The 12,196-nt window shown below is 47.8% G+C and overlaps 1 protein-coding gene across 1 annotated transcript in view; it reads left to right on the forward strand.

Moving 5' to 3' along the window:
* Window positions 1–216: 216 nt before the first annotated feature.
* The window catches only part of SCTR (secretin receptor), a 78,914-nt gene continuing 66,934 nt past the window's right edge, over window positions 217–12,196 (forward strand). Inside the window, exon 1 of the mRNA XM_030323701.1 lies at window positions 217–276. Coding sequence (XP_030179561.1) covers window positions 217–276 — 60 coding nt within the window. The remainder of the gene's footprint in view (window positions 277–12,196) is intronic.

Raw genomic sequence — 12,196 nt, forward strand, 5'->3', positions numbered from 1 at the left:
TCCTTATCAATGGGCTGGGCGGCTTAGCGCGCTGCCACCTCTTCCGAGGAGAAGCAGTCCCGGGGCTCGCCGCGGCTTAGGTGGCCCTGCCATGGCTCCTCCGGCCGCGGCTGCCGGCCGGGGCGCGGGACCCTGCGGAGGGCGTTGAGCCCCCGGGCCGGGGGTGCGCACAGGTGCGCGGCCGTCGAGGCGCCCACGGGGAGAGCGCGGGGCACCATGCGTCCCCGCCCGCTGCTGTTGCCGTTGCTGCTGCTGCTCGCCTGCGCTGCGCACACCGTGAGTACCGTGCCTCTCCGCGGATACCCTGCGTGGCGGGCGTGGAGGGGTCCGCAGATCTTCCTCGATGGAGTGGGAACTCTAACACCTCGTCCCCAGCAAGGATCATCCCTGTCAGCTCCTCTCCCTATAGCCTTCTCTCCCAGGATAAAAACAGCAAGTGAGTCGGGCAAAGGCAGCTGTAAGATAAACCCCCTCGGCCCCCCAAGCCACCCCTTCCTCCAGGCTGCACTTCGACGGAAACTCTGGAGGCGCCCCTGCCAGCGCCTAATGTGTTCTGGGCACCCTCCATCCATAGTTCATTGGAACCTTACAATCGGCTGATATTGTCACCCTCGCTTTAGGGTCTAGGAAACCGAGGCTCTCGGAGGCCAAAAATCTTGCCCCAGGAAAAGGCGATTGGAACCCACATCCGTCTGCCCCAAAGCCTTGACATTTACACACACCACACACACACACACACACACACACACACGCACACACGCACACACGCACACCCACACCGGACTGCAGAAGGGAAAAAACCTCAAAAAGCTCTGGCTGGAGCTTCCGGCTCTGTGGTGGGAGCAGTCGCAGCTCCCTCCCTCTCCTGTGGGATTTGGCTCCCTAAAGTCTGCACGTCTGGGGAGTTCTGGGAGTAGCAGTCTCCGCAAACCCGGTCCAGGGAGGAGCTGGAAAAGAAAAGAGAAAGGCAGAGTGGGTGGCTTGTTTTCCTTTCCCACAGAAACTCCTGGGAATCCGGGGTCTCTCCCACTGGGATTTGTGAATGAGAGAGTGGCTGTACTCAGACAGGCTGGATGGAAGGAATAAGGAGGGGGTGCAGATTCCAGAACCACTTCTTCCTCCCAGCATTGCCAACTGGCCCTCAAGGCCTCTGTGCCAAGAAACTCCCCAGGAAAAGTGCTTGGGGACCCAATTCTGAGTCTCCAGTCTGTGTCCTGGGCAAGTCCTTCCCGGTATCCAACAACCTTGCCTTCGGTAGTCCTCTCCTGTTTGACTATAAGAAAAACCTTTGCTTCCAAAGCTGATGGGAGTGTTGATGCTCAGGAGATGCCCCCATCTTTCTGGCAGCTCCGTGACATTCCAGCAGCAGTAAGTTTGGAAGGGTGGAATTTGGGACTTTCGTTCCCATCTCCCGTGTAACCGCGGAGCCTCTTCTCATCAGTGGCAGTGCTGGTACTGGAATATGCTGGAACTACAGTACCCACTCATTAATCTGAATTCCCAGTTTGAGGAAATGCCACCTGGGACACTGGGGACAATTCAAATCCTCTAGGTATGTTGTTATAAAGAGCCCAGGGATGGGAGAGGCAACAGCTTCCTCCTTGTGACCTTTCCCACCTCCTTCTTAAGTATTTGCAGTAACCCTGAGGTTGTCAGAAGAAATCAACAGGTGTCTGGGCTTCAGGACCGAGGGTTAACTTTTTCATCTCAAAGGGACCCCTAGGGTATGTCAAGAATAAGCAGTGGGGGAAATGAGAGTCTTCAGTGTGCCTTGGAAGGCTGCTTCCTTATGCTCTGGTCCAATTCCCTTATTGTACAGATGAGCAAACTGAGACCCACAGAGAAAAGACACCTGCCCCAAATCTGCAAGTTAGTGGTGGAGCTGGGACTAGAACCCAGATCTCTCGATTCTCACTCATCCAGGGCCCTCTCCCTTATGTCGTCTTAAATGTCCTTTTCATACACTCATGTACCGCCTTGTATTATTATAAGATGGTTTCCTGTGTGCAAGTCTTGGTCCTCCGGGAGTTTCCTGGGCTTATCCAGACCTGAGGTCTCATACTTCTTGGCAAGAACTCCTTTAATAAATAAGAATGGAGCTGACCTACTTTGGTTGGAGTATTTCCCAGGCTTTGAAACCTTGCTTACCTTCTGTTTTTTTTTTTTTTTTTTTTTTCTCTGAGCGGTCAGACATTTGATTTAGACATTTAAGGGCATTCAAACAATTTTTTTATTCATTTGCCCCTCCCCCTTGAGGGAGATCACAGGCCTCTTCTTAATGGGTATTATTAGGCCAAATTGTTGATTGTCACTTCCCACCCCAGTCCCTCGCCTTGCCATACAGGGAGGTGTCAGGGGGATCCCTTGCAAATAGAAACCAGAAAGTGATGATGGTTGAAGGGGCCAGTGTTCTGAGACCTCCATAGGACATGTGGGCCACACTCCCCTTTGCTATCCCAGGCCCTGTGTATCTCATGAGGGCTTTTACCCGGAATGATATTGTCGTTATTTACTAGTGCATCTGTCCTCCTCCTCCCCAATACACACACCCTGAGAGTTCTTTCTATTCACTCTCTGTCCCTAGAGCCACCCCAGTGTAAGGAGGAGCCCAATGAGTCTGTGTTGGTTGAGTGAATGGGTGAATGAATGAAGGAGTGAAAGAATGAAACAGTGATACCCAAAAGGAGTGTCGTAAACTGTGGCGCTCTCATATTAGCAACGAGTAAGAAACAATGACACCCTGAGGACAATTGTTGCTTGCAAAATTGTGCATAAGCGTGTCAAGCAAATAAAAAATAGTCATTCAAGGTCCGGTTTTTTAATCCGTGGCATCTGGCAAGCTGCCAACTTGATAACCTTAGTGAGTTAAAATCAAGCGAGGTTTCTTGACACCCCTAATCCCGGACACTAAAGCTGAGTTTTCGGCGAGGGGTGCCAGGAAGGGGGCTATGCCCTCCCTCAGCATGGAGGAAGCGATAAGGTGGGAATAATGGAGACACGATGGAGAGAGGGGAGCCCCCAATTCTTTGTTGTGGGGGACTGGCCTGTGCCTCGTATGCTGTCTAGCACCATCCCTGGCCTTTACCCACTAGAAGCCAGGAGCATCTCCAAGTTGTGCCAACAGAAAAATCTTTCCAGACACTGCCCAGTGTCCCCTGGGAGGCTGAGAGGGCAGAACTGCCTGCGGTCGAGAACCACTGCCTTGAAGGTTGTCCTGTTTCCGGGGAAACGTGTTAGCGGAACTACCAACAGGTGTTCATCGCGTGTTGGATTCGGGGCAGTGGGTTTGGTGACAGGGAACGTGGGCCGAAGACAGAACAGGTGTACCTGATGAAAACCCACTTCCCGACAAGCCTTGCACCAAGACTGGACTTGATCTTCTCCAGCCTCCCTCCCACTTTCCCTCCTGTCTCCATCCCATCTCAGTTGATGGCTCAGAAACAGAAGTCGTGGCACACGGCGTTCCTGCATCCACAGGCTGACAAGCTCTGTGGCAAGCCGGGGAGCAGACTTGTAGGAAGGCCTGCAAGGGTCCTGAGGGGTCTGGCTATTGATAACTCCTCAGAGGAGGGTCCCTGGGATTTTTTATGTACCTGAAAAATCACTTTCTCGTTTTCTGGGGAAATATTTGTGGATTTCTTTTGAAATCTTTACTATCTCTAAAATTAACGTGAATGACGACGGTGATAACGGCTTGCCTTTTTTGAGCACGTACGTCACACCGGATACTCGGCCAAGTCCTCGCCAGCACGATCCAACGTCATTCCCACATCAACAATTGGAGCCTTTGGGGCCCCCGGGTGTCTCGGTGGGTTGATCGTTGGACTCTTGTGTTCAGCTCAGGTCATGATCTCATGGTTCGTGCATCGGCGCCCCACATCTGGCTCTGTGCTGACCCTATGGAGCCTGCTTGGGATTTTCTCTCTCTCCCTGCCCTTCTCCTGTTCATGCTCTTGTGTGTTCTCTCTCTCTCTCCAAATAAACTTAAAAAAAAAAAAAAAAAACAATCATAACCTTCATTGTGCAGAGGCAGAAACAGGCTCAGAAAGAGGTGAAGCCATTTGTCAGGGTCGCCCAGCCAAACGTGATGTGAGGACCCAGCCCAGGGATTCCTAACCAGCACAGGCATCTGGTCCCAGAAAGAGGCCTGCACTGGTTTCTGGTGCCCAAGGGGCTGTCATAAAATTCTCTCCCAAGCCTATAAATGACATTAATTTCAGTTTTATCTAATCGTGTTATAAGACATAAAACAAATATTGAATTACACACAGCATTTTATTGAGGCGGGTAGAGATGAGCTTGGGGTCACAAAATCAATCAAACAGGAGGTACACTTCTCAAACTGGTTAGGGGGGTTCTTTCAAGAGATTGCGTATAAGAAGGGGAGGGGCAGAGAAAGAGAGAGAATCCCAAGCAGGCCCCCCAGTGCCAGCGCGAGCCTGAGGCTGAGCTTAAACCTAGAGATCATGACCTGAGCCGAAACCAAAAGTCAGCCGCTTAGCTGAGCCATCCAGGCACCCCTAGGAGGCTCCTTCTCTTAGCTTTGACATCACCTTTCTGCATTCCCATGGAGCCCACCTCCCTCCACCCTGTCCCCCAAATCTCTGGCCTATGACTTCCTTCATGCCATGGGAGGGCTCAGCTCTCTTCCTGGCACCCCTCGCTGAAAGATCAGACTTCGTAACCAGCGTGAGAGTTCCCCGCCACAGTGGGACCCCCAATGTCCCTGATTTGCTCCTTGCTTCCCTGCCCTTAGCAAGCTGAGGTTCCTCACCACTGACCTTCACTGGGGCGTTGGGACGGCCTGCAGCCTGAGGTAAAACCCACAACACTCAGATCCTATCGACTTGCTTACATTATAAACAGAGGGCTGCTGAACATTCATGTGGACTCCAGAAAATAATAATATCCTGGTGCCCAGCCTCAGTATTCTGTGTCTGACCAATTCCAGAGGGCATTTGGGAAAGGGACACTCCTGCTTGGCCATGTCCTGCAGTCCCAGCCCACCATACTGCCAGGGCTCCCAAGGTTTCCAATCTTCTCCAGAATCCCCACATGTCCAACATCAGTCCCTCCTCTGTGGGCTCTCCATGATGTCCATGGGTCATCTCATGTTCCTGATGTTACCAACCTCTTTCATTTTCAATGGACACGCTTGCTTCCTATTTCCTGAAAGTCAGAGAATGAACTTACTCTGACCAACATCTTGCCCTCGTAGACGTGCCTAATTGTCTGCCACTCCCCACCCCTGCCCCATCCCCTTCCCTCCCATCTGTCTCAGTCGTCTTGGGCTGCCATAACAAATTACCACAGATTGGGTGGCTCAACCAACAGAAATTTATTTTCTCATGGTTCTGGAGCTGGATGTCCCAGATGAAGGGCTGGTAGAGCTGGGTTCTGGTGAGACCTCTCTTCCTGCTCTGTCCTCATCTGAGTGGGTACAGAGAGACAGAATGAGATCTCTGGCTTCTCTTCTTGTAAGGACACTAATCCTATCAGATCAGGGTTTCACTGTTATGACCTTAACCTTAATTACCTCCCTATAGGCTCTATCTACAAATATAGCCACAATGAGGGATGGGGTTTCAACATCTGAATTTGGGGAGGACGCATTCGGTCCATAGCACCATCCGAGTGGAAAAGAGGCTCTCCTGCTGCCTGTGTGGCCAGTCCCTACCCCTATGCTCCCAATCCTCCCACCCCAATCCATGGGGACCCCAATCCATCCTGAGATTACACAGTGAAGTCACTGTGCCCAGTCTTTACCGTCTTCCTCTTACCTGGCTGTCCCCATCAGCTGGTCAACTTGCCATGGTCTGTCCACCCGGTAAAGAGCCCTCCCTCTGCACTCTGGGCCTTCTAGCCACAGGTCCACTTCTGCCCCATAATGGCCAGTTACTTGGAAAAAGCATTCATGATGCCTCCCCTTCCACTGATTTCTCAGCCCACTGTAGCCTGCTCGTCCATCCCTCCCCCCCCCCCCCCAACTGACATCCGTCTCTTCATTTTGTGTGGCCTTCATTTTGCTGTCTTCACTACACGCTTTTCGGCCCTGGTCCTACCTAGGGTGACTGCATGATTTAGGAGACAGAAGGAAGGTTGTAAATAATGATGTTGAGACAGCAGGCATACACCCAAGTGTCCTGGGCAAAGTGGGCATGGGACCCTGGCCTCTCAGAGGCCTCTGGTGTGGGAACCTCCCTCCTCTCCACTCGCCTTTCTGCTCTTCACAGGCTCCTGGTCCCCATCCTGGGCCCCTTGCTGCCACTTTTGGTCCCCTATGATCTGGCCGCTGCCTTCACTGTGTCCTTTAGCTGTCGGCCTCTCTGGACCCTCTTGGACCATGAACTTCAAGAGCAGGAACTGTGTCCCATTCACCTTTGCGTCTCCAGTGATGAATCAATTGCTGTCCATAAAGTAGGTGCCCAGTGAATATTTGATGAAATTTTGCATTTTGAACTGGTTGTACGATAAGTTTCCTTTTCTTAGTTCTCATTGTATAAACTCGACTAGTATCGTATCTCCTTTTACTTGAAAACATTGAAAAAAATTCTTTCCAGTCTCAAGTTGGCAGGCAAGTAACTGTATTGTAAAGTGTGTACGCAAAGTGATGTTGAGTTTCTTCACCTTCTTCAGAATTCTACAGAGTTTTAGTTTATCTCCTCCCACATTTTACCTTTTCAGATTCAAGAGTCCAGAGTTACACTAACAGAACTCTCGCTTGATGTCTTTCCTCCCTTATTTTGCTTAGTTATTCTCTCTCTCTGCAGACTGGATTTTTCTCTCGCTTTCTGAAGGATAGAATATGGTTGCCCCATAATTTTCAAGATTACATGCTTTAGGAGTGGGAGAGGTTGACCTTGATTCCCCCTCCCTATACCAAATATCCAAGAGAGGAAAGTGCATTGTCCCAAACTGGGTTAAATTTCCTCTAATGGTCTGATCATTGAGATGGGACCTCACAGCATATCTCAGGATGAAGAGATCTTCCCAGGGAGGAGTTGTTGGCTAATAGGTTGAGCAGACACCTCAAAATATGTCTACCATCCGAGCAAATCCCCCTAAGAAACGGACAGTGGAGGGGCGCCTGGGTGGCGCAGTCGGTTAAGCGTCCGACTTCAGCCAGGTCACGATCTCGCGGTCCGTGAGTTCGAGCCCCGCGTCAGGCTCTGGGCTGATGGCTCAGAGCCTGGAGCCTGTTTCCGATTCTGTGTCTCCCTCTCTCTCTGCCCTTCCCCCGTTCATGCTTTGTCTCTCTCTGTCCCAAAAATAAATAAACGTTGAAAAAAAAAAAAAAAAAAAAAAGAAACGGACAGTGGAAACTCCTCACAATCATCAAGCCACAGGTATGAACTTATACTGTAGTGGGCCAGCCATGATTAACTACTAAGTGACATTCAAAGAGTGATACTTACATAGAGACATTGCTAGGTACATGGTCTTAGAACGTTTACAATGCAAGTGACTTTCTAAAAAGAAATTACTGTAGGTTATACCCAACGAAGCCGAAACTGAATCTAAAATATGAGATACAGGGGAGCCTGGCTGGCTCAGTTGGTAGCACATGTGGCCTTTGATCTCAAGGTCGTTAGTTTAAGCCCCACACTGGGAGGCTAGTTTTAAAAAATTAAAAATAGGGGCACCTGGGTGGCTTCGTCGGTTAAGCATCTGACTTCAGCTCAGGTCGTGATCTTGAGGTTCATGAGTTCAAGCCCCATGTCAGGTTCTGTGCTGACAGCTCAGAGCCTGGAGCCTGCTTCCGATTCTGTGTCTCCCTCTCTCTCTGCCCCTCTCCCGCTCACTCTCTGTCTTTCTCTGTCTCTCAAAAAACAAATAAACATTAAAAATTTTTTCAATTTTATTTTTTAAACTTACATCCAAATTAGTTAGCATATAGTGCAACAGTGATTTCAGAAGTAGATTCCTTACTGCCCCTTACCCATTTAGCCCATCCAGTAACCCCTCCCACAATCTCTCCAGTAACCGTCTGTTCTCTATATTTAAGAATCTTTTATGTTTTGTCCCCCTCCCTGTTTTTATATTATTTTTGCTTCCCTTCCCTTATGTTCATCTGTGCTGTGTCATAAAGTCCTCATATGAATGAAGTCATAGGATATTTGTCTTTCTCAGACTGACTAATTTCACTTAGCATAATACCCTCCAGTTCCATACACGTCGTTGCAAATGGCAAGATTTCATTCTTTTTGATTGCCGACTAATATTCCATTATATACATATATACCACATCGTCTTTATCCATTCATCCATCAATGGACATTTGGACTCTTTCAATACTTCGGCTATTGTTTATAGTGCTTCTATAAACATTGGGGTGCATGTGTCCCTTCGAAACAGCATACCTGTATCCCTTGGATAAATGCCTAGTAGTGCAATTGCTGGGTTGTAGGGTAGTTCTAGTTTTAATTTTTTGAGGAACCTCTACACTGTTTTCCAGAGTGGCTGTACCAGTTCGCATTCCCACCAGCAATGCAAAAGAGAGCCTCTTTTTCTGCATCCTCGTCAACATCTGTTGTTGCCTGAGTCGTTAATGTGAGCCATTCTGACAGGTGTAAGGTGGTGTCTCATTGTGGTTTTGATGTGTATTTCCCTGATGATGAGTGACGTTGAGCATTTTTTTCATGTGTCGGTTGGCCATCTGGATGTATTCTTTGGAGAAGTGTCTATTCATGTCTTTTGCCCGTTTATTCACTGGATTGTTTGTTTTTTGGGTGTTGAGTTTGATAAGTTCTTTATAGATATTGGATACTAACCCTTTATCTGGTATGTCATTTGCAAATATCTTCTCCCATTCTGTCGGTTGCCTTTTAGTTTTGCTGATTGTTTCCTTCACTGTGCAGAAGCTTTTTATTTTGATGAGCTCCCAATAGTTCATTTTTGCTTTTGTTTCCCTTGCCTCTGGAGACATGTTGAGTAAGAAGTTGCTGTGGCAAAGATCAAAGATGTTTTTGCCTGCTTCCTCTTTGAAGATTTTGATGGCTTCCTGTAAAAATTTTTTTTAATTAAAAATAAAATAAAATAAAATAAAATAAAATATGGGATACAAAAAAGTGGAGTTTACAAAGGACAGCAATGGGCAGATCAGTTCCACAGTTCTGAAAAAGAGAGGATTTAGTCCGGAAAGTCTAAGGACTCCTTGAAGTCAGTTCCAAAGAGGTTCATAGACAATATTCCACAGAGCTGCTCTATTCAGAACCTTGGAGTGCAACTATGCTATGTAATTGACAAGGTGAAGGCTTATGGATTTTGTGATCAACAAGAAAAAAGAAATTTGACTTAAAATTCTAGGAAAAGACAAAGGTATATGAAACATTTTGCAGTCTAAATATTTAAAAAGCCAAAGTTTTGACATGATTGCGCCAATATTTTTAAAACTCCAGATGTAAAGATGGGCTGAACTCAAAATCTGAAACTGAAGAAGAAAGTAATGTAATGTGTGTTTCTGTTTGGTTAATTAAAATAACAAAGGGGTGGCTGGGTGGCCCAGTAGATTAAGCTTCCCCTCCCAATCTTGTCTCGGTTTAGGTCAGGATCTCACCATCCCTGGGATTGAGCCCTCTCCTACCCTCCCCTTCACCACAGCATGGAGCCTGCTTGGGATTCTCTCTCTCTCTCTCTCTCTCTCTCTCTCTCTCTCAAAATAAATAAATGCATTTAAAAAATAATAAAAATTTTTATGGGGCGCCTGGGTGGCGCAGTCGGTTGAGCGTCCGACTTCAGCCAGGTCACGATCTCGCGGTCCGGGAGTTCGAGCCCCGCGTCGGGCTCTGGGCTGATGGCTCAGAGCCTGGAGCCTGTTTCCCATTCTGTGTCTCCCTCTCTCTCTGCCCCTCCCCCGTTCATGCTCTGTTTCTCTCTGTCCTAAAAATAAATAAACGTTGAAAAAAAAAATTAAAAAAATAAATAAATAAAAAATAAAAAATAATAAAAATTTTAAAAAGTACAATTTGGTAAATTTTTTTTCCTGATAATCTCTTACTGAATTTATGGGGAATACATATTTTTAAAGGTGCTTAGTTCTGAGGTGCTATTTGGTTTTTTAAAAGTGTTTATTTATTTTTGAGAGAGAGCATGAGCAGGGGACGGGCAGAGAGAGAAGGGGACAGAGGATCCGAAGTGGGCTCTGCGCTGACAGCAATGAGCCTGATGCAGGGCTCAAACCCACAAACCTTGAGATCATGAACTAAGCCCAAGTGGGAGGCTTAATGGACCAAGCCACCCAGGTGCCCCCTGAGGTGCTGGGTGTTCTTTAAAATTTTTTTTTAACGTTTATTTATTTTTGAGACAGAGAGAGACAGAGCATGAACGAGGGAGGGTCAGAGAGAGGGAGACACAGAATCCGAAACAGGCTCCAGGCTCTGAGCTGTCAGCACAGAGCCTGACGCGGGGCTCGAACTCACGGACCGTGAGATCATGACCTGAGCCGAAGTCGGCTGCTCAACCGACTGAGCCACCCAGGCGCCCCCTGAGGTGCTGTTTTTTCTACCAAACAGCATCCCATTCTTGGCACCAACTATTTTGGTATTTTCTGCTCAAAACATTTCACTTATGACACTAAATATGTGGTTTTTTTCCCCCCTCACATTGACAATCAATTCCCCAACTCTCCAGATACCAGCTGGGTGTTCTAAAATTCAATTCAGTTCTGACTCTAAGCACCTGGAATTAGCACAGACCCTACAGGTTGAGGACAGTCCACAAGATGGCTTCTACTTCAGACGCCAGTCCCAAGCCCGGGCCAAGTGCCCTTCTGACCAACCAGCTGTACTTTGGGGGCTCCCGTGACCTCCTCCTTGGAATCGATCATTTGCTAGAAGGGCTCCCAGGACTCAGGAAAGCACTTTACTTACCATTACTGGTTTATTATAAAAGATACAATGCAGGGACAGCCAAGTGGAAAAAATGCAGAAAGCAAGGAAGGGGACATGTGGAGCTCCCAGCATCTCCATGTATTCACCCACCAGGAAGCTCCAAACCCTGTTATATAGGGTATTTACAGGCTTAAAAAAAAAATGTTTATTTATTTATTCTTGAGAGAGAGAGAGAGAGAGAGAGAGCAAGAGGGAGAGAAAGAGAGCAAGCAGGGAAGGGGCAGAGAGAGAGGGAGACAGAGAATCCAAAGCAGGCTCCTCATGGTCAGCAGAGAGCCCCACACAGGGTTCGAACTCACAAACTGTGAGATCATGACCTGAACTGAAGTCAGATGTTTAATCGACTGAGCCACCCAGGCGCCCCTACAGAGGAATCATAGGCATGATTGTTGAAATCACTGGCCGTTGGTGATTAACTCAATCTCTACCCTGTCTTTCATCTCCTGTGGCCAGAAGGGCAGCCGGAAGTGCCAGTCTCTAACCACCTGAAGTGGTTATCTCTGCTGAAGTTATCTGCGACCCCCTCCCCCCCAGCCACTGATCATCTCATCAGCATTTGCAAAGTCACTCATCACTTCGGAGATTTGCAGGGTCTTGGAAGCTCTTGTATTAGAAGAGTCAGACCAAATATTATAACAAAAGATGCTTCTCTCACCCTTACTGCTCCGGAAACTACAAGCGTTTTAGGAGCGCTCTGCCAGGAACCAAGGATGAACACCAAATGTATATTTCTGTTATATCACAATGTTACATGAGGACATCCAGTTTAAAATGGCAGATTATCCACAAGTGTTTATCTGCTCTTCCCTTGGGAGCATCCTTAAAATGATAGTAAAGGAATCACAAAGGTATAAGCCCACAAAGTCAAAGGGAACAAGATAAGACAACAATGAAGCAGAGATTTCAAGAAATCTTCAGGAATGAAACAATGGTAGCAGTCTGGGAAAAATAACAATCTACGTCCCTGCACCGGGTGGAGGGGGATTGATGACAAAGTGTTTGATCGGCCCACATCGCCCTGGAAAGTCTCCAAGCGTGGAGGAGAAACATAAATCCTGACTGGGGGGACCCTCTCAGCCTGATTATTATTATTATTTTTTTTATAGCAAAGGCTACAAACTGTTCAGGCCCACAGTGGTTCCAAGGACCTCTTTAGTGCCTCAAGTGTAACTGTGGCATTGATCGCAGCACAGGGAATATAGCCAATGGTATTGTGACGGTGTGGTATGGGGACAGAGAGTGTCTACACTTGTGGCGACCATAGCAATAAGGTACGGGCTTGTGGAATCATTATATTGTGCACCTGA

Source organism: Lynx canadensis, chromosome C1 (assembly GCF_007474595.2).
Source record: "Lynx canadensis isolate LIC74 chromosome C1, mLynCan4.pri.v2, whole genome shotgun sequence".
NCBI classification, from domain to species: Eukaryota; Metazoa; Chordata; class Mammalia; order Carnivora; family Felidae; genus Lynx; species Lynx canadensis.